Source organism: Spermophilus citellus (genome assembly GCF_964194105.1).
Source record: "Spermophilus citellus genome assembly, chromosome: 10".
Taxonomy (NCBI): Eukaryota; Metazoa; Chordata; class Mammalia; order Rodentia; family Sciuridae; genus Spermophilus; species Spermophilus citellus.
Window position 1 is genome coordinate 29,336,301 of NC_138197.1, and position 27,182 is coordinate 29,363,482.

At 39.4% G+C, this 27,182-nt stretch overlaps 1 protein-coding gene across 2 annotated transcripts; it reads left to right on the forward strand.

Annotated features, from left to right (window-relative positions):
- Positions 1 to 1,791: 1,791 nt before the first annotated feature.
- TIGAR (TP53 induced glycolysis regulatory phosphatase) lies at positions 1,792 to 27,182 on the forward strand. 2 transcript variants are annotated; one of them, XM_081310974.1, is made up of 6 exons: positions 1,792 to 1,947; positions 10,890 to 10,927; positions 15,543 to 15,664; positions 20,179 to 20,256; positions 24,081 to 24,191; positions 25,039 to 27,182. In XM_081310974.1, the coding sequence occupies exons 1-6, from the start codon at positions 1,916 to 1,918 to the stop codon at positions 25,468 to 25,470; spliced, it is 813 nt and encodes a 270-aa protein (XP_081167100.1). In that variant the 5' UTR covers positions 1,792 to 1,915; the 3' UTR covers positions 25,471 to 27,182. The 2 variants fall into 2 exon arrangements, with proteins under 2 accessions (XP_081167100.1, XP_081167101.1); XM_081310975.1 differs by lacking the exon at positions 1,792 to 1,947 and adding an exon at positions 1,988 to 2,148.

Sequence of the window (27,182 nt, forward strand, 5' to 3'; positions counted from 1 at the left end):
CTTCCATTACCACTGCTTGTTCTTACCCTTTTTTCTCTAAATCTGTTCTCAGACATGTCTTATTTATGGTTTGTTTCTTTATAACTTCAGTCTACATGCCCCCTCTTAGCCCTCTGTTTTGTGGTTTCTATGATCATTTCCTGCATCAGCCCTCAAAATAACTAACTTCATTTTTCACTGAAAAAAATTCAGAAGAATCTGTTGAATTGAGTCATTTTTTGAGGTATTCAAAACACATACATGGAAAAGCTACTATATACAGGAAATTAGCCCGCATTCTGGGCCCCACTCAAAATTTTCCCTCCAACCTCTAACCTCATCCTGAAGATGCCTCCTGTTTACTTGAGGGCTGTTGGATAATGCTGAATTTAGCCTCCAGTCACACTGCCTAAGGCCAGAATCTGCATTCAACAGGATCCCCAGATGATTTGTATGCACATTCAAGTTTGAGGAGCACTGCTTGAAAACTGCTAGCTCTTCAGACAGGAAACAGCTGGGGACTAAAAAAATATTGATGCCTGGGTTTCCCCCCAGAGTTCAGATGTAGTTTTTCTGGAGTTCAGCCTGGTATTCAAAAGGTCAGTAGATAATTCTGATAGGTAGGTTTGAGGACTTACAACTGACCAGCTGCATGAACCTAGATAAATTGCTTTAGTTTCTCTGCAGCCCAGATTTCTCATTTATTAAGCAAAGATAATGCAGTCCACCTATTCCATCTATCACAGAATTTTAAGTCCCAATATAATACATTGTGAAATTGTTTTGAAACGTGCGTCTGTGAATCTGTCTGATGTATCACTTAACTCCTCTAGTCCCATGTTCTTTTTAATCCCATGTTCTTAAATATAATTGAGGATTTGAGATAAATGCATTACCAAATATGTTTATTTAGGTAAAAATGCATGAAAGCTAACATTAAGTTTTACCTGTGTCATGGCCAGGTACTGTTATCCCAGTTTACCTATCATATGGCTGAGGGCTAGTGAGGTTCAGTAATTCATCAAGATTCTGAACATTAGAAATTATTCACCTGATACTTATTACAAAGGCAAGAAAGACTTATACAAGACCACTGTAAAAAAGATCAAGACTATTACAATAGAGGAGACAAACTGACTTCAAGTCTGAAAACAACAGAGGAGATTTACAGCCAGGGCAGGATGTAAGGGATGGGGGAGGAGATGGAAAACCATTAAAGAGGAACTTAGTAAGGTAATGAAGGGTGAGCAGAAAGAGGAACTTGATTGAATATCAAGGGTAAGGGGACTCTGAAAAACTGGTTTAGCAGGATTCTTTGGTAAAACAGGGCTCGGCAGGAATTGAACTCAGAAAGAGGGCCAAGACTGGTCAAGGAAGAATCAGGAATGCAACTGAGTGCGTTTAAATCTGAATACTTTGCTGACCTTCCTACCCCAATATCAGGGATTAACAGCTTAAACCTCAGAGGATGCAATTTGGCTCCGTACGTCGTGAGGTATTCACCACATTGCCCAGCCGTAAGATTATTGGTTGCATCCCAGCCTCCAATCTGATCAACCAAAAATCACAGCCTTTCATATCTCTGTCCTGAGTCTGCGGGCGGCAGGCAAACCAAGACTCCCACAGCCTTATCTGAGGGCGGGGCCCTCACGCACCTGCTGCGCGCCAATCACAGACCCGCGCGCAGGAGCGCAAGCGCCACAGCCGTGGGCGGGGCCTCACCACTCCCCAGTCTCCTCAGACCTGTAGGTCTCCTGCCGCTCTGATTGGCTTTCTGGGGATGACGCAAGAGGCCGCCTCCGCCTATGGTTGCGGAGCCGGCAGCCGGTCGAGTGGCGGAAGTGGTGTGAGCGAGGTGATCCCGCAGTGCAGGAGCCGCGCGGGGCTGGGACGCAGAGCTGAGGCCACTGCTTCACCTCCCCCCGACCACGTGAGGATGACGCGCTTCGCCCTGACCGTTGTCCGGCAGTGAGTACTGCTCTTGCAGGGGACCTTTCTTTCCCTTCCCATCGAGTACTTTGGAGTGGGTGGTAGGAGCATGGATCTGTCATCTCTTGTCCCTGCCGGCTCAGCCCTTGGAGGGATGACTTGGAAGGGAATGTTTCAAGGCTCTTTCGTCTGGGTCATCCCATTTCGATCCCTCTGATCACAACCATCCGAGTGCTGAAGGCAGGTCTTAAATATCACGCCGGTGTTTCACGTGAGAAAGCAGTTGTAGCTGAGTAAACGATTACGGTTCTCTTAGTGGCAGAACTAAAACTGAAGAAAGACAACCCTGTCTCTCGGCTTCTGTGCAGTTTTTGCTCGCCAGCAGATTTTAAAGAGTTTGCAGAATTGCCCTTCCGTGCCTGATATTTTTAATGCCCTCTGCCTTTCTCCCACTCTGCTGATCCTCTTGGTTTACCAGAGCAGTCAGCTCCATGGGCATGTATTTCCGATTTATTTCCTTCCTCTCCAGAGATTACAGTTCTGAGAAAAAAAAAAAAAAAAAAAGAGGGCCTTAGCCTCTTGGCAGACCGCCATCACCCAGAATAAATATTTTTATCATAACAGATTGCATGGAGCTAAATCTGTTATTGTCTCTTTTTTCTTTCTCAGCACCTATTTGCCGAGTGTTCATGGGACGTGTAATTCAGTGCAGTTCCAAGAGCAGAAAATTTTCAAGTAAAATACTTGGGTTGGAATCTGCCTCCAGGACAGAGCCCTGAAGCCTGAGCCTCTGATAACCAGTTTCCTGATATGCAAAATGGGAATAGTGATAGTACCTATTGCAGTGGGTTATTGTGAGGATTAAATGGGGAAAGGTAAAGTGTATGGCATAAGGTAGGGGAAGAAAGCATCTAAGAATTAAATAAGTTGTATAAGGACAGCTCCAACAAAGTGCAATTGGTTCTCAACAGTACATGTATAGTCTATCAGATGAGCATTTTGAGTAAATTCTATGTGCCAGTGGAGGGAATTACAGGGATAATAAGATACTGTTTCTGCCTTCATGGAGCTCATAAAGAAAGAACTCTTATAGGATTTAATTTTGCCAACCCTACTTTAACTGAGGTCTTTTTCTCTCCCATTCTTCCCTTATAGGAAGATAATCTTGGGAATCATCTGAAGTTGTCTTTTGAGGACTCATAAAATTTTAATGTTTCCCTATCACCCCACCCCACACCCCAATTTTAGAAAGCTTTGGGGGATTCTTGACTTTCTTGAGGTCATACAACTAAATTGGTTAGCAAAACTGGAACTAGATCCCTGATTACTAATGCCACATTTTGTTTGTTTTCCCAACATAGGAGTGCTTTCTGGATCCAGCCAGAACAGTGTCAATCAAATGATTGAAAATTTAGAAGTTAGGAAGTCTGAGTTAAGGCACCCCTTGAAAAGTAAGGTGATCCCTGTTTAGATTCTTAATAGACAAAGTTTTATGAATGTGTATTTCATTCCCTTCCTTCTGCTTAAAAAGGCCTTCATTAAAAAGGCCTTCATAGGTCCTTGGCCCATCTGTTGATTGGGTTATTTGTTATCTTATTGTCTAATTTTTTGAGTTCTTTGTATACTCTGGATATTAGGGCTCTATCTGAAGTGTGAGGAGTAAAGATTTGTTCCCAGGACGTAGGCTCCCTATTTACCTCTCTTATTGTTTCTTTTGCTGAGAAAAAACTTTTTAGTTTGAGTAAGTCCCATTTGTTGATTCTAGTTATTAACTCTTGTGCTATGGGTGTCCTATTGAGGAATTTGGGGCCCGACCCCACAGTATGTAGATCGTAGCCAACTTTTTCTTCTATCAGACGCTGTGTCTCTGATTTGATATCAAGCTCCTTGATCCATTTTGAGTTAACTTTTGTGCATGGCGAGAGAAAGGGATTCAGTTTCATTTTGATGCATATGGATTTCCAGTTTTCCCAGCACCATTTGTTGAAGATGCTATCCTTCCTCCATTGCATGCTTTTAGCCCCTTTATCAAATATAAGATAGTTGTAGTTTTGTGGATTGGTTTCTGTGTCCTCTATTCTATACCATTGGTCCACCCGCCTGTTTTGGTACCAGTACCATGCTGTTTTTGTTACTATTACTCTGTAGTATAGTTTGAGGTCTGGTATTGCTATACTGCCTGATTCACACTTCCTGCTTAGCATTGTTTTTGCTATTCTGGGTCTTTTGTTTTTCCATATGAATTTCATGATTGCTTTATCTGTTTTTACAAGAAATGCCGTTGGGATTTTGATTGGCATTGCATTAAACCTATAGAGAACTTTTGGTAATATCGCCATTTTGATGATGTTAGTTCTGCCTATCCATGAACAGGGTATATTTTTCCATCTTCTAAGATCTTCTATTTCTCTCTTTAGGGTTCTGTAGTTTTCATTGTATAAGTCTTTCACCTCTTTTGTTAGGTTGATTCCCAAGTATTTTATTTTTTTTTTGAGGATATTGTGAATGGAGTGTTTTTCCTCATTTCCATTTCAGAGGATTTGTCGCTGATATACAGGAATGCCTTTGATTTATGCGTGTTGATTTTATATCCTGCCACTTTGCTAAATTCATTTATTAGCTCTAACAGACACTTCTCAGAGGAGGACATACTATCAATCAACAAGCACATGAAAAAATGCTCAGCATCTCTAGCAGTCAGAGAAATGCAAATCAAAACCACCCTAAGATACCATCTCACTCCAGTAAGATTGGCAGCCATTAGGAAGTCAAACAACAACAAGTGCTGGCGAGGATGTGGGGAAAAGGGTACACTTGCTCATTGTTGGTGGGACTGCAAATTGGTGCAGCCAATTTGGAAAGCAGTATGGAGATTTCTTGGAAAGCTGGGAATGGAACCACCATTTGACCCAGCTATTCCCCTTCTCGGTCTATTCCCTAAAGACCTAAAAAGAGCATGCTACAGGGACATTGCTACATCGATGTTCATAGCAGCACAATTCACAATAGCAAGACTGTGGAACCAACCTAGATGCCCTTCAATAGATGAATGGATTAAAAAATGTGGCATCTATACACAATGGAGTATTACTCTGCATTAAAAAATGACAAAATCATAGAATTTGGAGGGAAATGGATGGCATTAGAGCAGATTATGCTAAGTGAAGCCAGCCAATCCCTAAAAAACAAATGCCAAATGTCTTCTTTGATATAAGGAGAGTAACTAAGAACAGAGTAGGGACAAAGAGCATGAGAAGAAGATTAACATTAAACAGGGATGAGAGGTGGGAGGGAAAGTGAGAGGGAAGGGAAATTGCATGGAAATGGAAGGAGACCCTCATGGTTTTACAAAATTACATACAAGAGGAAGTGAGGGGTAAGGGAAAAATAATGCAAGGGGGAGAAATGAATTACAGTAGAGGGGGTAGAGAGAGAAGAGGGGAAGGGAGGGGAGGGGAGGGGGGATAGTAGAGGATAGGAAAGGCAGCAGAATACAACAGACAGTAGTATGGCAATATGTAAATCAATGGAAGTGTAACTGATGTGATTCTGCAATCTGTATATGGGGTAAAAATGGGAGTTCATAACCCACTTGAATCAAAGTGTGAAATATGATATATCAAGAACTATGTAATGTTTTGAACAACCAACAATAAAAAAAAAAGGCCTTCATAGGAAATCACTTAAAAACCGTCTTAATAAATTATTAGGCGTCAAGCACAGGTGTAATTAGAATCTGACAGTCTTGGGGTCTGACATCCTCAATTTGCAGGTGAGAAAAATGAGGCAGAGAGGCCATGTAACTTGCTTAAATTCATGTGGCAAGTTGGGTAGGTAGGATTCAAACCAGAACAACTTACCCATTGTGTTCTGCCTTTTTTATTATTTTTATTATTATAAGTCCTATTTGAAGATTACTTGAGTATCACTGGCCATGTTTGAGTCTCTTCCCCTGCCCATAAGATAGTTGTGATGAGAATAAATTTTGATCTATTTTAAACTTAGGAAAATGGAAAAAAAGAAAGTGTTGGAATAATCAGGAGGGCTGTGATTAACTCCTTTATTATCAGAGCCATTCCGTCCCTTTTCTTTTTTTTTTAATATTTATTTTTCAGTTATAGGTGGACACAATATCTATTTTGTTTTTATGTGATGCTGAGGATCAAACCCAGTGCCTCATGCATGCTAGGCGAGTACTCTACACTGAGCCACAATCTCAGGCCCTCCATCCCTTTTCTTGCCTTGAGAGTTCTTAGAGAAAAAAAAAAAAAAAAAAAAAAAAAACAAGGTAAAAAATAAACCAAAACACAAAACCAACTGGTGGTTCTTTCTTTCTTTTTTTTTTTTTTTTTTTTTAAAGAGAGAGTGGGGGGGGGGAGAGAGAGAGAGAGAGAGGGAGGAGAGAAAGAATTTTTAATATTTATTTTTTAGTTCTTGGCGGACACAACATCTTTGTTTGTATGTGGTGCTGAGGATCGAACCCGGGTTGCACGCACACCAGGAGAGCGCGCTACCGCTTGAGCCACATCCCCAGCCCAACTGGTGGTTCTTTCAGGAAAAGAAATTATTTCAAATTTGATAATCAACATAGTTAAATATAATGGTTTGTTAAAGAGTTGAGTGATTTTATAGAACTTTATGATGTATAATATATAACTATATAATTTTTATAATGCAAGGAAATTTTAAAGCAACTAAATCCACCATGAATTTTGTTCTGTTACTATATGTGTGTTTATCTTTCTTCATTATACTTTGAAGTGAAAGGACCAGTGTGTATCATTTTTGGAAGAGAATGCTCAAGATTCCCAACTTTGATTCTACCATTATTATCAAACTGTAATTTCTCATGACAGCACAGCATTGTTGAAAACTCCAACAGATGTAGGTTGGCATTATCATCTCCTGATAGATGACAAACAGTTGAGTGGTGGGATCATGCGGTACATGAGGATAGTGGGATAATTCTATAAACTGGATCCATTATGCTTTCCCTGACCCCCACATGGTTTTTGTTTTTTTGGTTTTTGTTTTTTTTTGTACTGGGGATTGAACTCAGATGTGCATAACCACTGAGCCATATCCCCAGGGTCTTGAGACAGGGCCTTGCTGAGGCTGGATTTGAACTCATGATCCTCCTGCCTCAGCCTCCTGAGCCATTGGGATTAAGTCACACACCACCTCACCCAGTTCATGTGTTTTGTTTTGTTTTTAAAGGCAATTTACCTGCAATCCTGCCTGGTTTAAGTCAACAGAATATGTTATGTTCCTCAGCCAACAATCTGTTATATGCAGAAGGGCGGCCCCAAAATGCCAAAAAGAACGCAAGTTACCCTGAAAAGGGGTGGGGGTTGTGTGACCCTTATACAGACTAGATTCCAAAACTGGAATTCCCCCTAGCCACAGAATCAGTAAGAACAAATTCCAATTAGAACTAGTCAGCAGGGGTCAAAGTAATCAGAGTTGCCTTGATTCTTTATCCTGTGCAGGGAAATCTGATACAAATGTGATATCAAGTAAAAGTCAAGAGATGGACTTTGGGCGGGACTCAGGAAATTTCCCTGGGACCCCCAGTAAAATTGGAGGGCAGAAGGAGCATGCTGTCCTTCCCCTCTCTGAGAGGACCCACTTCCTACCTTGAAAGTGTCCCCTTTTCCTGTTCTTTCTAATAAACTCCTACCTGTTTCTCTGAGCAACATTCTGATATGTTTCTGGCATGATCAGAAGAACCAGTGAGAGATGAGGGCTGTGGCTGCCTCATCCCTGCAGTTGGCCCTTGCTCTGGAACACCCGACACAAGGCTGTTGAAGGCCCTGGTTCCTTGACCTGTTTCTTGTTGCTGTTTGCAGTCAGTCACTTGCAAGCCATCATTTCACTTCCAACTGACTTATAAAACTTTTTTTAATAAAGTATATTTAATTTACACTTGATGACTTAAAGATGATCAGTTAGTAAAGCTGTGCATAGCCAAACTGCCCTTTCTTATTCTACTTCTGTCAGCAGTTACTTTTTGTTAAATGTTAGTCGTTGTTTTAGACATTAAAAAAGCAAAGCAGTATTAAATTATCTGCAATTTAATATTTTTATAAAGATATATGTAATTGCTATATTACTGTGATATTGGTTCCTAGGTATTGGGGTGGTCAACTGAGGGGAGCCTTTACAACCAGGATGCTCTATATATAAACAAAAAATGTATCATGAGTTGGCTATTTTACAGGTGGTTTTTTTTTTTTTTTTTTTGGTATCGGAAATTGAACCCAGGGGTGCTTAACCTTTGAGCCACATCCCCAGCCCTATTTATATTTTATTTTGAGACAGGATCTTGCTAAGTTGCTAAGGGCCTCGCTGAGTTGCTTAGGGTCTTGCTAAGTTGCTGATACTGGCTTTGAACTAATGATCACCCTGCCTCAACTGTCCAAGTTGCTGATATTAAAGGCATGCACCCTGTGTCCACTCAAACCATCTAGTGAAAGTCCCTATATTACTAACCTTTGAAATCTTCTATTTGCAAATGAATTAATTGTAAAGGAATTAGAATTAAGCTGTATTCATGAGTAAATATCAGAAGGTTTTATATTTCCATGTACAATAAAGCATATTTATTCTGAAAATGTATACTAATGAGTATATACTAATTTCCCATGATTTGTCTCTCTGGTATGGCAAACTGAGTATTGTCTGTTGGATTTGAATCCCTCAAGAGGACATAATGGGGAAATTAAGCTTTATATGATTTCTGAAGAAATTCCACAGAATATAAAACTGGACTAAAAAAAAAAAACCTTTAAGTGAAAAACAGTATGATAAACTACAAAATGAATGATGCATATTTGTGGGCCTATAAATGGCTCGTCATAAGACTTCACTTCTTGGCATAAGTCTTTAGATTCCTGCAGAGTTGGGTGTTGTATTTTGGAAGTGGATCACACTGCAGTTTTGAAAATGAGTGGTGTTATTCTTGACTCCTTCAAAATATATCCCTCTGACCTTTCAGCTGCCGCCTCTTCTCTGCCTCTGTCATAAGCCAAGCTTTGGTTAAGGAAAATGGATTAATAGTTAAAACTATTTTATCCATCTAGTTTCCACTCCCCAAACTAATTTTAAACACTTGCTTCAAGGATTTATGTAATCTTGGTAAAGCTAATAAAAGCTCTAAATTTTAATAAAAGTTTTAGGGAAAATGCAACTTTTGGATTCCTACTGTGTAATATTTATAAAGTGGTTTGAAGGCAAATACCCAACACAAGTTAAAAGCAAAAGCCGGTGATTATAATAATACAGTTAGTTCTGTAGCAGTCTTTATTGACAAATAGCTAAAAGAAGTCCCGCATTACATCACAGCTATTTTTCTCCTTTTGCCAAAATCATTAGATGGTGGGAAGTGCCTTTACAAAACTATCAAATTACTGGTGTTTCATTTTTGGTAACTTTAGCAGCAGTTCTTTTATTCTTCATCTCAGCAAGATTATGAGGTTGAGATACAAAGTGAATCTAATGCATAACAGCATTTTCTAGGTGAGAGATGACAGAGTTCTTCAAACTTACCCTGGATGCTTCTGATCCATCTGCAGGGTAGAGGTTAATTTTCACTTTTGTGTCCATTAGGATTCCAAATGAATTCTGGATAATAATGATGAATTAGTACTATTTGTTTTGCCAAGGCGTAAATAGTTCTATGTATAGTAATTTCATTTATCATACTTTTATTTGTAAGCTAATAAATAAACATTTTTAGAAATCAAAACAATTCTCCCTGTTGTTCTTTCCCCACCCATAGATGACTGTTTCTTAGTTTCATTGTGTATCCTTCCAGTGTTTCTTGTGCAGATGCAAATATTATTTCCCTCCTTCCTAAAAAGGTGATGTTCTTTTTATTTTATTCTATACCATGATTTTTCTATTTAATTAGTATCTTTACGTAAGTCTCTCTCTCAAAGACACTGCTTGCTACACATTATTCCATTAGGTAGATATATCACTATTTATTTGTTAATGAAACCATTAATAAATGGTTATTTGAGCTATGGGTTAGGGAAACCAACTTCTTGTCAATGGAATATTTACAATCTTTTCTATTAGAAATAATTTTAATATGAGTGAATGCAGGTATTCCTAGCATCAGGGCTGTGGTTTAATAAGCCCACCAGTTAATTCTGATGAGGCTCAAGTTTGAGATCCATTGCTCCAGGCAGCCATTGATCACAATGGTCAGGAGTCTACGCAGAGACTCAAGTCTGTATTCCTAGTCATGGCTCAAGAAACATTTGATTAAAGCACAAGAGTTTTAACTGAATTCTCCTTTTTACTTACTTGAGGATTGCTTTTATTGGTCCACCCTGTCATCTGGTCTTGCCCATGTACTCCCCTCTCCTCTTTCCTTTCCAACCTCCATTTCCCCAGTTACCTGGTGACCATTTTTTCTAGTCCTCTCACCCTTCTCATTGTTTCAAGGCTGTTTGAATTTGTTTTGTTTTTTAACTCCTAAAATTGTAGTGTCCAAGCCTCAGTTCAGTGTGCTGTGGTTTGCAGGATCGTGTTCAGTACTACAAAATGTTCCTTCTTTTCCATTCCATTCCAATGCCCTTTCCCTTGCTCAGTTCAAGGTCAGCAATATAAGGACTGAGCTTCATGTTTTGGTTCTGCCTTTGAAAGTAATTTTGAGTAATATATTTGTTTTGACAAGATTATTTAACAAAAATAATGTATGCACATATATAAATATTTTAAAAATAGCATTATACTCTTGCAGTTTATTTAAGATTGATTCCTAATCTATACATTTTAATTTGGGGTAGTTTGAAATTTTGAGCTCATCACTAGAGCTATAGAATGAACTGTGTTTTTATAGGTTCGATTATGAAGTGTGTTATGATTCAGATGATCTTTATGAATATCATTACCCTTCATAGCTAGTTTTCTTCTTTTCAAAAATGACATAACTTGATATTAAAGTTTTTTCCTCCCTCTTTCTATTTTAGTGGGGAAACAAGATTGAACAAAGAGAAAGTACTTCAAGGTTGGTATAATCTGGTTGTCATTCTAAATCTCTGCTTTAGTGTTAAAGTGATATGCAAATTAATCAGATTCAGTGGGTAGGGTAGTCTGGGGGCAGCACTGTACTGGGATTGGCTTAGATTGAGATTTCAGAAATAAAGTATATAACAGCCACAGAATACGGTCAGAGCAACTGGTAACCAAAAGGAATAAATCTCTTGACTGAACTAAATGGACACAACAGCTCTTCAGCTGGGTGTAGTGATGCAGGCCTGTAATCCCAGTGATTTGGGAGGCTGAGGCAGGAGGATCGTAAATTCAAGGGTACCCTCAGCAATTTCGTGAGGCCCTGAGCAACTTAGTGAGACCCTGTCTCAAAAAATAAAAAGGGCTGGGGACAGCTCAGTGGTAAAGTACCCCTGAGTTCAAACCTTATCACCACCACCACCAACAACAAAAAAAACCCAGAAACCACTTCTCCAAATTGCTCTTTACATTCAGCTTCTAAGAGGCCTAGTCAGCTGATTAGAAAGTTATATTGGTTCTAGATGCCTTAAAATATAACTGTCTAGATTTAAAATGGTTCCTATTTGGAAATGTGACGTTTTCTGGCTGGTGTTAATGGTATTTTCTAGCTCAGATATTTTAGATTTAATTCTCATGTGTGCTCATTATTTTATTCTGAACTGATTCTTCCTCTTGAGTTCTGTTAGTATGGACCCCAAGTTTTTAGTTGTCCTGTGATCTAGCTCAGGTAGAACTGCTATTTCTGTGCTGTGATTATAAAAGCATTTAGTTTTGTTTGAAGGGTAGTGACCTGGGGTTAATGTAAACTGGTTTTCATTCCCAGGGTGCTTAACTCCCTTTTCTGGAGATTTAACTAGTCTGACACTTAAATGAACCTGCTTTTGAATGACTTGTACTCGACCCAAGTTATTCTCTGGCTTTGATTGGTTGTCACCACCTTGAGCTTTAGTACTGCTCCTTTGTCTTACTTCATTAGAAGCTGACCGTGGAATGTGAATAAAAGTCTTTTGTGTTCACATTCATTTTTTAGTTTATTCTTTTTTTTTTTAATTCTTCTCCCAACTTAGTTGGATGCTTAGTTCTTTAAAAAATATACATAATCTTTTTAGCTGGTGATAGTCTATTTGCCTTTATTCTGGTTACTGATATGTTTGAACATCTTTCCTTTGTTGTTCTTTTCCTCCTTCTTTTTGTAGTCTTCCTCTTTATTCTTACTGGCTTTTATATCTTAAGTCCTTATTTCTCAGGCTTGTCTGACCTTCCCTACTGGTTCCACCATTTCTGGTTTTTTAATGATTGCCTTTAGATTTTCCCATTCATACTCGTTTTAGTCAGTTTATGACAATGGACTGGGCAGGTGAAACCACACGTTTATTTCCTCACAGCTGTGGAGGCCAAGTCCAAGATCAAGGTCTTCCCAGTCTGCTTCCTGGTTTGCAGACTTCTGTCTTTTGGTTGCATCCTCCCATGACTAAGAACAGACAGTAAGAGCTCTTGTGCCTGAGCATGCACAAGAGAGATCTTTTTTCCTCTGTACTAGGGCATTCTACCACTGAGTTCATTCCCAGCCCTTTTTATTTGAGACAGCCTCTTGCAAGGTTGCTGAGGCAGGTATCCACCTTGTGATCCTCCTGCCTCAGCCTCCTGAAGAATAATATTATTAATGTCCCCTCTCGAAAAATACAGGAACTTATGTTGTCATTGTCTGTCATCTTAGTCTTTTTTTTTTTAAACCACTTGATGTGGACATTATTGCCTCCACTTGTCATTCAGGCAGTGTTTGCTAGCTTTGCTGCTCATCGCTTCTTTTGCATCTCAGACCTTCTTTCCAGAATTATGTTTTCTGAAAGGTTCTCCGGTGTGTGTGGCTAGGCTGATGGTAAAGGTGATCTTAGTGCATACAGTTTTGGTTGGACGGTTCTTCAACACTTGGAAGATGTTAATCTATTCTTATTTGGGCTTTCATTGTTCCTGTGAGGAAGTCTTGGCCCATCAAGTGGCATTCCACATTTACATCTTTCTCTATAAATATTCTGAAAATCTTTGCTTTGGTTTATCTAGGAGGGTTTTTTTTTTAATTATTCTATTTGATATGCATTGTGTTTCCTTTATCTGTACATGGGTGTCTTCTCTCATTTTTGGAAAACTCGGCCATTATCTCTTTTTTTTTTTTTTAAAGAGAGAGAGAGAGAGAATTTTTAATATTTATTTTTTTAGTTTTCGGCAGACACAACATCTTTGTTTGTATGTGGTGCTGAGGATGGAACCCCGGGCCGCACGCATGCCAGGCAAGCGTGCTACCGCTACCACATCCCCAGCCCCAGCCATTATCTCTTTATGTTTATTTTCTCTGTTTTTCATTTTACATGTTTATTTTCTCATTTTCTACCTCCAAAGATTTCATCTCTGAAAGATGGAATCTTTGGGAGGTGATTAGGTCATGAGGGTGTAGCCCTTGTGGGCAGGATTATTAAAAGGGGGCCCTGAAGAGCTCTTACACCTTCTTTTGCCATTTGAGCACATAAGGGGAGAAGTCAGCACTCTGTACCCTGGAAGAGGCCTTCACCAGAACCCAGCCATGCTGACACCCTGATCGTGAACTTCCAGCCTCCAGCACTGTGAGACATGAATGTTTGTTGTTTATAAGTCATCTAATCTATGGTATTTTGTTACAGTAGCCTGAACTAAACAATGCATGTGGGGAATTCTCATTCTTTCCCATTCATCACCAGTATATCCACATTCCTTCTCCTTGTATCTGTGCTGCATTCTGGGTAGTATGTGCAGCTCTCTCTTGGAGTTCATTACATCTCCCCTCAACCACATCGCTCAATCCACTGAGGGATTTTTTTTTTTTCTTTTCTTAGCATTCTGTTTTTCCTTATTAAAAGATTTATTTTATCTTTTAGAAAGCCATCTGTTGTTTTAATGCTTTCTGTTAATTACTTATCTTTCTGAATCTGTCTTTATGATAGGGAACAGACAGATGTGAGCAGTGGAAACATGAGGTTAAGGGAATAATTCTATAAAACGAGTCTCCTGTGCTGACTCTCATGTGGTTTCTTTTTTAAAAAAGCAATTTGCCTGCAGCCCTGCCTGGCATAACAACCTGTTATCTGCAGGAGAAATGCAGGCCTAAAATGCCAATAAAAACATTAGTTACCCTATAAGGGGGGAATTTTGTGACCCTTCCACAGACCAATCCCAGAACTCTGAAAGGTAAGGATAATTCCCCTAACCATAACATCTCTGAGAACAAGTTCCAGTTAGAACCACTCAGCACAGGACAAACCAACCTAGAGTTCCCATGTGCAGAGAAAACTTGAAAGTCTGCTGTCATCCTGCTGTCTGTCAGTCGAAAGTCAAGAGGTGGACCTGGGTGGTCTTTCTGGAAACTTCTCTGGGACCCCCAATATAATCAGAGAGTAGGAGAGGCATGCCATCCTTCTCCTGAGAGGACCCGCTCTCTCCCTTTTCCTATCCTTTCTAATAAATTCATGCCTGTTACTCTGAGCAACACATCTGAAATCTTTCTGGTATGACCAGGAATATTCTGCCTATAACATTTATGTCTTATTCATAATTAATTTCATAGCTTTTCTTTGCTGATTTCAGTGTGTGAATTCTTAGTGATTCTAAATCTGTTCTTTTTTTCTGCTGACTCTCATTCATTATTATGACTCTCATTCATTCATTATGGATTATTTTCTTGTGTATGTGTTGAATCTTTGGCTGAACTATTATTTGCTCTAAAATTAGTGGAGAGCTTGTTATCCTCTGTTGTGAGTGGTTTGTTCTGAGCAGGATTTGCATTTGACCATTGGCCTGAGATGACAGTAGCCTCCTTCCAGGACCCCTTGCTTCAGTGCAGTTTGGTCCTCCCACCTTGCTGTCCCATGAGCAGGCCTCCTCCAGAAACCCTTCCAGCCTGAGCTGATGTTGCAGCAACTCCAAATTTCCATATCACTTTTCACATTTCAGCCCAGGGGTCTTTGATGGCTTGGCTTCATCCCTTGGGGATTTCCTTGCATTCTGTGAGCCCACTCATGCCAAGCATATATTGCTTAATTATTCTGTAGTAATAAGTCCCTTCACAGTGTCTGATCTGCTTTTTCTCCTGGAAGGAAGTAGGTTTCACAGTATTTTTTTTTTTTTTAAACAAAAAAGAAAGGGAAGGGGGCAGGGAAGAAGAAGTACCATCATTATAATATTGAACATTTGGACAATGGGAGATATAGAAGGCAAAACTCTTATGGTAACGATAGCAGCACATGTAGGGTCAGAGCCACCATTTATAAAATGCAACTAATGAGGACATGGGCAAACACAAAAGAGGGAAGAGCTAAAACCGAGATGTTCTTAGCATCACCTTATTCCCAGCCGGCAAACAACTCTTTGGAAAACATTTGAATCTGAGCCTTGATAGAATCAGCTTAACTTCACAGTAGGTACTGTCGGCTCTCTGAAAAGTCATGTGGAAAAGTGCTCGAGGAAACCTTTCATTAAAATAGAGATAGGCACAGTTTCTGTTCTCTTATGTTTCTGTTCTCTTATATGTGGCTTTATCTGTACCCCTCAGTTATGTTTTTGAATGCTTTGTTTCACCACAGGACAAGGAATAGATGAACCTCTTTCAGAGACTGGATTTAAACAAGCGGCTGCTGCTGGTAGATTTATGAGTAAAGTGAGGTTTACTCATGCTTTCTCCAGCGACCTCACGCGGGCAAAGCAGGTGAGTGTAGGGTGGAGGTTTAGGCTAAGAGGTCCCAAGTCTTAACAAAGTGTATAAGCTTGAAAGATCTGCCACCAGAGCCCGCAGGGAATTAAATCACATAGACATCACCTCCTCCCCACTCTCTCATCTCCATGTGAACTCTTTCCTTTTCTTCTCGTTGAACTTAGTTTTTTTGTTTTTTGAATATTTAAGTTAGAGTAGCTTTGGAAAAAATGCTTAACAAAAAATAAAAATAAGGTATCAGGAAAAATCCAGAAGAAATGACAGGCAGGAGGTCAACCCACAGTCACATCAGATAATAGAAAGGCCAGCAGAGTAAAAAAAGCATTCTGATTCCATAAAGAAATATGTGACATGATGTAAATGTCTTTAGAGAACAGATCTCTATAAAAATGACACCCAGATTTTATTAAAAAGAACCAAATCAACTTGTTAAAACTCAATGGAAGGAGACTTTTGTGACTAACTATGAGGGAATAATAGGATTGGAATTTACCTCCCTGTGTAAACAACTAGAAAACTCAACAATAAGTGCAAAATCTTGGCGAGGCTGGGGTTGCGGCTCAGTGGAAGACTGCTTGCCTAGCACATGTGCAGCACTGAGTTTGATCCTCAGTACTGCATATAAATAAATAAATAAATAAAGGTATTGTGCCCATCTACAACTAAAAAAAGTATATGTTATTTTATATATATGTATATATTATATACATGTAATACACTTATTTATAATTTTCTTCCAATCTGTAGTTTGCCTTTTCATTTTACAAATGGTACTTGCAAAGAACAGACAACTTTTACTCGAATAAAATCCAGTAAGTGAGACCTTGGACTTCAGGCACATCGTGGCTCTGTGATGCCTAGATGAGGTGGAACAAATAAGCTGAGCCCCAGGATTGTCCAAAGTCATTTCCAGACTCTGGTAGGGGGCACAAAATAGAGCTTGGTGGTCCCCGTGATTTGAGGAGGGAAATTGTGGAATTTGGGGATATTAAGGTGACTAAAATTTGAGGTTCAGAGAAGTAGAAGAGCTAGACAGAGAAAGAACTCTAGAAGTATACATAGCAGTCTGCTTAAATATGTCAAAATACGTTCTTCTGTCATGGATAACTAAAATGAACAAATTTTTAAAAATTCAACCAAAAAGAAACTCTTTGGTGGACTGTTTTCTGCATATGGGTAGAATGACACCGCATGAGAACAAGCAAGACACAGCTGCAGAGGAGGGACTGGTTCCTGGGGAGGGAAAAGTGGAGCGATTCCTAGAGTTCACAGAGGGTGGGGAAGCACGTGAGTCCCCACCAGTCAGCGTGCAGGGATTTTGTGGAATACACAGGGCACGCAGTAGTGATTCCAGAATGAATACTTCCTAGCAGTGAATAAGGAAGAAAAATGAGGAGAGAAATAGAAGATAAAAACCAAAAATCTTAAAAAGGAACCAGGTTGAGCTGTGTATGTGTAATATGAATTGTAATGCGTTCTGCTGTCGTATATAGCAAATTAGAATTTAAAAAAGAACCAGATTGATCTAGAGATGAAAAATATGATGTCCTGAAATAAAAATGTCACAAGATGGACTAACAGGGTAGGCACTGTAGAAGAGGTCATTGAACATGAAGACTTAGCAGTAGAACATTCCGAATTTACTATGGAGCAGAAAGAAAGAAAGACTAAAATAGGAACATAACTAGTCTCAGCGAAGTATGGAACAGTGTCAGACAATCCAACACACATGTTGGTTGGGAGTCCTGAGAGGAAAATGGGGAAAAGGAGGTAGGAGTGAGTACAGGATATTTTAGAAATATATTCTGAAGGTATAAAGATTGAAAATACTTTGAAAACTAAAAAGAAGACTTTTTTTTTTTCTCAAGCAAAATTGGAGAGGCCAAAAACAAAGCCACCCTTATATAGTCAATTATTGGTTTATGTTTTTGGTCAGTAGTAATTTATTAGATAAGGATAGTCTTTTCAATAATGATGCTGACACAACAAACATGAACGCCAACCCTTACCTTGCACCACACACAAAAACTAATTTGAAATTGATTATATAAACTGGATTTTATTCGAGTAAAAGTTGTCTGTTCTTTGCAAGTACCATTTGTAAAATGAAAAGGCAAGCCACAGATTGGAAGAAAATGTACATATATATATATATGACACTGTGTGCATATGAATTCTTTCTACTCAGTAATTAGACAAACTTTAAAAGGGGCAAAAGATTTTAATTAGAACAGGAACTTCATAAAAGAAGATGCATGCAAAGACAATAAAATGATAGAAATGAAAAGATGTTCGGCATCCCCCTCACATAAATGCAAATTAAAACCTCACTGAGATACCACTGTACATAATATTTGAATGACTAAAATGTGAAAAGATTGTAGAGTATCTAAAAGTCACATATTGCAGGTGAGACTGTAAAAGAAACCAACTACTTTGGAAAATAGTTTAACATATGCTTATTGTTACCCAGCAGTTTAAGTCCCAGAGACTTATCCAAGAGAAATAAGAACGGATGTCTGCACAAAGACTTGTGTACCATTGTTCAGTAGGACTTTTGTTTGTAGCAGCCATATAATAGACTCTGTGTTTATCAGGAGGTAAATGGACAAATGAACTGTGGTGTGTTCATACAGTGGAATACAACTCAGCACTGAAGGTGGAACACTAGACATGCATCAACATGGATGAGTCTCTCAAAAACATGCTAAACAAAGGAAACCAGGCACTAAAGAGAACATAATACATGATTCTGTTTATATGAAACTCCGATAAAAGACTGATGTACAGTTATATAAAGCAATTCAGTGGTTGCTTGGGCCAGGGGTGAGAAGGATTTACCGGCATGGGTATGAAGATATATTTTGGGGTGATAAAATTCTTCTGTATTTTAATTTTTGGCACTTAGATGGGTGTATAAATTTGTCAAAACTCAAATGAACTGTAGACTTAAGATAGGTGTATTTTACTGTTGTAAATTATGTATCGATAAAGTCAATTTAATGCAGGGAATAAGTTAGGAAAAACCTCAGTGAGTATACTGAGTTACAGATTACACACAGCTGACATGATTGTTAAGACAGTAAACCTAAGGGTGACATACATGACTGATTTAAGATGTGAGGAACATGATGGGAAGTAGTAATGTCTTTCAAGAGGAGATGTCAGAGAGTGAGGATGAGGCAGTATTCAAAGAGGTCATAGCTGGTCTTACAGAATCATTAAAAGACAGTGGATCTCAGATCCAGAAAGTGTAACCAGTCCCAATTGGTAAATACAAAAGAAATCCACATCTGTATTCATCGTAGCCAAGCCGAGATTCCAAAGAATAAGGAAGACAAACATCATTCACTAGTCAAGCAGTTAGGCTGTCTACAGGTCTGTCATTGTCAGTAACAGCCTCTTCAGTATGCTGAGAGAGGGCAAGGATTAACCTAGGGTTTTAAACTTTTTCTAGAAAACAGGTGAAGACCATTCAGACAAACAAACCCTCAAGGCATTTTCAAAAAAATATTGAAAATAATTCTAGAAGGTCCGAGTTTCAGAAAAAGATCAGTGAGCAAAGAAATTGGCAAAGGTACACATAGCATAGATGAATACAAAGAAATACAACATGCATATGACAGTAATGATAATATCTAACTTACAGGGAGGGGATGAAAATGCAAGGTAGATGTGGACTTAAACAATTTCTGTAGTTTTGCAAATACAGTGTTTTATGTCCACTAAAACTAGCCAGATAAACTGAAAGAAGGAAACATGGACACAAATGAGCAAAATTAAAAGATAAACAGCCACAGGAGTAACACACCCATGTTACACACAGGTGAGCGATGTCCTAGAATTTTAGCAGAGAACTGTAAACAGTAAATTTTAAACAAAAGTTCAAATTCTAGAACCAAAAATAGCACTGCAGTTGAGGCTAATGGATGTTAAATAGCAGTTTCGACACTTGAGTGGAGATTTAGGAAATGGAACAGGTTAGCCAACCTTTTCTATAAGGAGCCATGTGATATATACTTTAGATCTTGTGGGCTCTGAGCTCTCTGTCACAACTGTTCACCCCTACTGTTGGAGTGTAAAAGCAGCCAGAGACAATACTTATGTGGAACTTGTGTCTGTGTTCCAATAAAACTTTATTTACAAAGCAGCTGACAGTTTGGATTTGGCTTGTGGGCTATAGTTTGCTAACATGTGAACTAAGAGATAGTTTAGCAGAAAATACCAGAGTCAGTCATGGAGAGACAAAAGGAGGAGCAGAACAGAAGGGGGACCATTTGTTATTGTTGGTTGGTTTTTGCTTTGCTAGGGAAGGAACCCTGTGCATGCTAGGCAAGTTCTGTACCACTAGGGACATCCCCAGCCCAAGAGGCAGCATTTACACAGGAAATTTATTGCTTGTTCTTTGGTCTTATTATATTTTTTAATTAATGAAAGTGTCATGTATTGTGTTGATGTTTCATAGTGATTAACATTTGTATAAGAAACAGTTGTGTTTTGCTTTGCAGACCATGCATGGGATTTTGAAGCACAACCTGTTTTGCAAAGACATGACAGTACAATATGATTCAAGACTTCGAGAAAGGGTAAGTGACTTATTTATTGTGTATGCCAAATTTTCATTGCTGTGACAAATACCTGAGAAAAACAACATAGAAGAAAGATTTATTTTGGCTTATGGTTTCAGAAGTGCCAGTCCATGGTTGGCTGGTTCCATTGCTTTGGAACTGAGATGAGTGAGAACATCATACGGAGGAAAGCTGCTCACCTCATGGTAGCCAAGATGGAGAGAGAGGGTGGGGGAGGGGAGGGATAGAGAGAGGAGGGGCCAGGAACAAAATATAGTTCCCAAGGGAAACATAGTCCCCAGTAATCTACTTCCTCCACACAGGCCTACCTGCCTAGCGTCCACAACCTCCCATTCAGTTATCCCTGGATCAATCCACCAATCCTCATGAGCCAGTCACTTCCCCAAAGCCCCACCTCTTGAACATTGGCACTGGGGATCAGTTCTTAAACTCATGAGCACTGATCCAAACCGCAGTATTTATACATCATGCTTTATCATAAAATTTCAGCTAGCCACCTCATTTTATAGTGTGGCTAAAAATTAAGTGTCGTTCTACTGGGGTCTACTAAATGAGTCACATATTCTTTTACATATTCTCATAGTACGTGTGTGTGTGTGTGTGTGTGTGTGTGTGTGTGTGTGTGTGTGTGTGTGTTTTGCTGGGTGTCAAACCCAGGGCCTTGCACATATTAGGCAAGTGCTCTACCACTGAGCCACACACCCAGCCTGTATGTAGCACCTTTTAAATTACTAAAATTTTATGAGATAAGATGGGATAAGCCTCTTGAATCATAAAAGGAGATACTTGTAAGAACTTGAAACAATATACAAGAGTTTAGAGTAAAAGGTGAAAAGTTCTCACCTCTCAGTCCTACTCCTCCCTTACAGGTATGAATAGATTTTTCTCCTGCCCATTTTGTATGCCAGAAATGGGTCTTCCTGAGGCTGACTTAGCAAAGTCATACAGCAAGGTCATACAGTCAGATCATTAGATTTGAATCCAAGTCTCCTAGAGCAGCCTTGATTTTTATTGTGCTCTCTAATACTAACCTGTAAGCCCGTTAGCATCCCTGCCACCTCATGAATCTCTTCTTTACCTGGGCAGAAATGTAACAGAATGTGGAGGGCATTTTTAAAGAATGGCTTCCCATAACCTGCATGTGTTCTCTGTTATTGTTAAGAATGGATCTTAGAGCTACATCGTCAAGGCTGCACAAAGGGCTCAGTCTGTGCCTGAGAACCAGGGCTCAGACTCTTCAAGATGTTCTGACCTCTGAACCCTGAGCACGCCTGTCATCATACAGTAGGAGAAAGCATCATCAGTGGGTGTGGCCACCTTTCTCACTCTGTGCTCTGTCCTGGAGTAATTTCATCTCCTATGGTTTTAGTTGGTGAAATCCCAATGGTTTCCAAATCTGTGATCAGCTGAGATCTCTTACCTGAGCTGCATGTTTACTATCAGACCGCCTACTGTGGTTTCTGGTTTGTATGCTCTGCACCTGTTTTCTGCTCAGTGGGTGTTCTGCCTGTACCCCAGGCTGCTCCTCTTTACCCTATTGGTTGAGCCATTCATTTTTGGCTCTTTGTCTCTTATGCCCCACCACCTACCACAGGCAGTCTTACATGTGTTCTCTGCAAACCCCTGCTGCCATCCTGGAGCAGCTCAGTGTCATCTCCTACCTCAGTCCCTGTGATAGTCGTTCTCTTCTTTCCTGTCTTGCATTCTCTTTTCAAACCTAATCTCCAACTGCAACCTGAATAATCCTTTGTAGAATGGTTCACTAATTCTCTTAAACCTGGGTCCCAAGGTACTGTGTAAACTCATCTGTCACCTCCTTGCCTTCTCTTCCTCCCTGGTACTTCACGTTGTAGTCTCAGAGTACTGGTTGGGCGTTGGCATGGTGTTTGCCACCCGCTAGCATTCTTTCCAAGCACTGCAAATTCATTCAGCTTCATAACCTACTGTGTGAAGACTGAAAAACCTCACGTTTTAATTCACATTTTATAGATGGCAGACATCAAAGCACACAGAAGTCAAGTCTATGCCCCCGATCACATAGCCCACCCAGCCCTGCAGTCCATACTCTGGAACGCTGATCACGGGCCTCAGGCTCTTCTCTGAATCACCCAAATGCTTCTGGCAAAAGAGCCAGCCTCATGAACTTCTGGCCTGTGCTCCGCTCTGCTCCCTGATCTGCCAGTTTCTACTCACCTGTCAGGCTTTGGCCCTCTGTGATTCCCCCATCCGTAGGAGTCATCTCCACCTGCGTCCTTCGTTCTCTCCATTGCACTCCTTGGTCAGCAGCTCACCACACTGGTCTCTGCACAGGCGGGCTCAGCCCTCTGGCCTCAGTCCCAGTTTGCTTCATGGTGGCACTCAAGATACTTAATAAAGGAAGGTTTCCATTCCTCTGAAATCAAAGCAAGTGATAATTCGTACTGATCCCTTTTGTAATAGAGATTGCTTTGTTTATGCCTGGAGACACGAATTTGGCATTGAGGATTGCAAGAATGGCTGAATTCGTAGCAAAACATGCATATATTTTTATAAAATGGTGTTTTACTCATGGATTTCTATCTGATGGTATGAGGATCTTTTGGCATCATCTGTGCAAACTATAACAGTTTTTTTTTCTTTAAATTCATTATTATGCAAGCAACCCATTATCCGTATAAGGAATTAAAAGTGACTTGGGGAGAAATACAGTTAAAATCTATATCACCCCCAGATAAACAGTGAACATTTTTGGTATGTGTGTTCCTGATTTTTTCCCCCTGCTTGTGCATTTTTCTAAATGGAATTCTTTGTATTGCTTTTAAACTAGCATTTCTCATTTATTGTGTACTGACTGCTTTTCAGTGCCTGTAAATGCACCTTGATATAATCACCTAATTAGTGACTTAATGGATATTATGTAATTTATATAACCCAGCAACTACTAATTAGCATCCAGGTTGTGACTAGATTTTCTGCTGATGTAAATAATGTTAAAATAAATATTTTTGCAGTTCATTCTTGGTACACCCATCTAACATACTTCTAGAAATGGACATTGCTGAGTATGTACTTTTTCTTATATTAACTCTAAATTGCCTAATTTAAATGGCGTTTCAAAAAAGCCACGCCAACTTATATTCCCATGAGTGGTCTAGGAGAAAATATTTCCAAGCCACACTTGATGTTGTCAGTTTCTTTAATTTTACAATGCAATAGCTGAAAAATGGTGCCATTTAATTTTTACATCCTTGGGATTCCTAATGAGGTAGTTTCCCCATGTTTCTCGGCCCTTTGATCTCATTTGTGACTTGCATGTCCCGTGCTTGGGCTCAGTCTTCATGCGCCTAGGATTTTAACTTTGCTGTTGCCTGTGAAAGTGAGGCTATTTGTTTAACCTCCTCGAAACTCGGCTTCCTCCCTTATAAACGTGGAGGAATACTTTTATACCTGCTTCAGAATTCTCAATATTATTAAGACCAAGTGAGAGAGTGTGTGGATGGGAGGTGGCCAGCATGGTGCCTTGCATGTGTTCTCTAGCCCAGGAGTCTGAGCCCGACCTTGTATTTATTCAGTAAAGCCCCGCCGTCTACTTAGCTTCAGTGACTTCTTCCATACAACCTTCTTTGGACATAGTGTACCACTCAGGTTTCTGTTGTATTTTCTAAGGCTTCCTGGCCTCCTATGATACTGAATACATTCCTGTTATCAGGAAGAGAGAGGATACTAAAATAATATAGGAAACTAAGCTTATTCATGGAGCCATCTCAATTGGCCAAAAGTCTGAACTGAATTGTTGTCTTGCAAATTCACCTGAGGCACCTTTGTCTGTTGGACCATGACAGAAATATGGGGCTGCAGAAGGCAAGCCTCTAAGTGACCTGAGGAACATGGCCAAAGAAGCTGGGGAAGAATGCCCTTTCTTTACACCTCCCGGAGGAGAGACGTTAGACCAGGTATGTACGTACCACTGACCTGAGTTGCCAAGTTGGGGGACTTAACATTGTCAGAATGGCTGAATCTGACTCACTTGTAAATTAGACGTCTGTGAATTATAGCCAAGCAATTCGAAAGTTGCTTTGTTTGTAACACAACTCTGCATGATGTTATTTCTTTTTTCCTTTTTAAGGCATCCTCTCTTTCTCATTTGCTGCTAAGTTAGCAGCCATTACTGATGATGAATTTAAGGAGACCTATTCTTTTATGGTACATCTAAGAAAAAATTGTTTGTGAAGCAGTAGCGAGCAGCAGTGGTGTTCAGGGGGGAATAAGCAAATCACTCAAGGGTCAGGTCATTCTGGACATGAACTCTGGCCACTGCTGCCTAGCAGCTCTTGAGTGACATCCTCAAGTGCTCACACTTCTAATAAGTCATCATCTTTGAATTGTGTTATTGATAATTTTCCCTCTATTCTTTATCTTTGTAATTTTCTGATAAACTCTTTTACCTTAGTAAGAGAAAAATTTGTTGATCCAGCTGAACTGAAGTGCCACATAGTTTCTTGGTGAGCACTGTTTTATGGCTTTCTGTTCATTGTAGATTTCCTTAACCTAGTGCTCTGAAGTCAGGAATTAGAACAATATCCTACTCATCTGTATCCCTGGTTTGCCTCCAGAAATGTGGTAGGCACTTTCTTGTACCTGTGAAAGCCCCGATTGAATGATCGGAAATATAGATTGAGATTCATCTACTTAGGTGTCCTTACATTGACCCATTAGAAAAGCAGGCAGTTATGTCATGCTTATGTTTTCAGGAGATCATTAATATCCCTTTATTTCACATTTTCTTTCTTTCCTTATAAGGTGGAAATGCGTGGAAAACAGTTTTTTGAATTTCTATGTCAGCTAATCCTGAAAGAAGCAGATCAAAAGCAACAGTTTTCTCCAGGAGCTCCAAGCAACAATCTGGAAACTTCTTTGGCAGAGATATTTCCTTTAGAAACAAACGACAGCTCTGAAGTTAATTCCGACAGTGGTGCTCCAGGATTAGTGGCCAGTGTCTTAGTTGTGAGTCACGGTGCTTACATGAGAAGCCTGTTTAGTTATTTTCTGACTGACCTTCAGTGTTCCTTACCAGCATCTCTGAGGAAATTTGAACTTTCGTCAGTCAGTCCCAATACTGGGATCAGTCTCTTCATCATAAGCTTTGAGAAAGGAAAAGAACCTACACCGAAGTGTGTTTGTATGAACCTACAGGATCATCTAAATGAAGTGACCAAAACACTCTCTGTTTAGATCTGCGTCAAAATTATAACAGTTTTGAGCTTCTGAAGGGAGTGCCTTTGGCTTACTTTATTTCCGTCCTTTGCTAGTGCTAATTCGGAAATAGTTAAAAATCATATTATAAACTCTTCTGGAATGTCAGCCACATCACACAGTAGTGGAAAGCCATTCAGAATTGATTTATGTTGTTTTGAGTGCAGCCTGCGTTTTCCACCCTGCTTGATCCCATCTCTGAGTGGTAAATGGAAGGAACTCAGTGTTGCAAGTTGGGGGATTCACATCCTTGTTATAGAAATTTTTTTCCCCTTTTAAAAAATGTTTGTTTGTGTGTTTGTTCTTTAATGAAAAAATTAGCCTATTTCATTGATTGATTCTTGGTAAGATAATGAATATTTTTTACTATCACATCCAAATCTTGAAAAAACTATTTATATTTCCCATTGCATATTTATAGTTACTGTTATATTTTGAAAGAAAAGTTCTTTAAATGGAAAATTCATACCGTTATAAGTCTATATATAAAGTAAAATGATAAAATGACACTAAAATCTTTTACTTAGAAACAAGCTGTTGGATTATTATTTTTTTTATTCAAGAGGGCTTGAAATGTAGATGAATGCAGATTATGAGTGCAGAGCAACCTGGGGGAGGAGGTTAAGACATCATTTGACTAAAACACATCACAGATGGAAGCTCTGGGCAGAAGGTAAAAGAGCAGTGTGCTCTTTTATCTTGCAAAGCACAAAGTCAGTGGAAGCCAAGAAAGTCCCCCAAAGAAGTTTGACTCAGAGAGTAAAGACCACCACCCACTTGCTGCTTCTTTATCCTGTAGTCTGAAGAATTTCCAGTTTGGGGAAGGCTCCAGAGAAAGGGAACTATCAACTATGTGGGAACCTCAGAACCTAGAGGGAGCTTCATTGAAAAGCATGGGGCAACTGTGGTTTTTGGTGGAAGGTACAAATGAAGTTACCTCTGCTTTCCACTAGATGGCGCCGGAGGAAAGGAATTTTGACCAACCTAATTTGGACATCAGCTTGGTCCTTCAAAAGTCCTTGTCTAAATGAAGGCAGTGTCTTACATGTAGTTTGCTTTTAAGTAATCATGTTGCTGAGTGCCATAAATTTCAGCTTACAAGAGGATGAATGCTAAGCCTGTCAGTTAAGGCTAAGATCACTTTTGGTTGATACCTCCTTTGAATATCATTTAAATCTTTTGTAAAGTTGTATATTTCAGCATTCTTGGTGTGTCCACAACTACCATGTTTTCTGCCAGGATTGGAAACAGGGCGTGGATTTGAGCACTGGAGGAAGAACACTAGAAATAAGTACTTGAAATGATAACCTAAAAGAACTAATAATATCCTCATTCTCACCGTCCCCAAGTAATTCCTTTCTCTTTTTTTTTTCCTCCAAAGAAATAAAACATTGAGATGTAAGAAGAGTTTTCTTTAATTAATTCTCACAGTGCTGTTCCCCTGCAGAGGCGACCACTGCAGTGAGTGAGTGTCTGTGTTCATCTCTTCTTCTCATGTTCACCCTATGTCTGCAAGGCAGAAGTATTGTTTGGTGCTTTAGAAATGTACATGAATATCATCGAGCTGTCTGTGTTCTTTATTTTTACCTATTCTGTGTTGGGGCACTCTCTATGTTGATATATATAGACCTAGTTAATTATAACCACTGTACGCTCATGAATAAATATAGCACATTTGGTTTATTATTCTA

Coding starts and splice junctions, on each gene's coding strand:
- TIGAR (XM_081310974.1), top strand. CDS start 1,916: ATGACGCGCTTCGCCCTGACCGTTGTCCGGCA. Junction 1,948..10,889: donor GCCCTGACCGTTGTCCGGCA/GTGAGTACTGCT, acceptor TTTCTATTTTAG/TGGGGAAACAAGATTGAACA. Junction 15,665..20,178: donor ACCTCACGCGGGCAAAGCAG/GTGAGTGTAGGG, acceptor TTTGCTTTGCAG/ACCATGCATGGGATTTTGAA.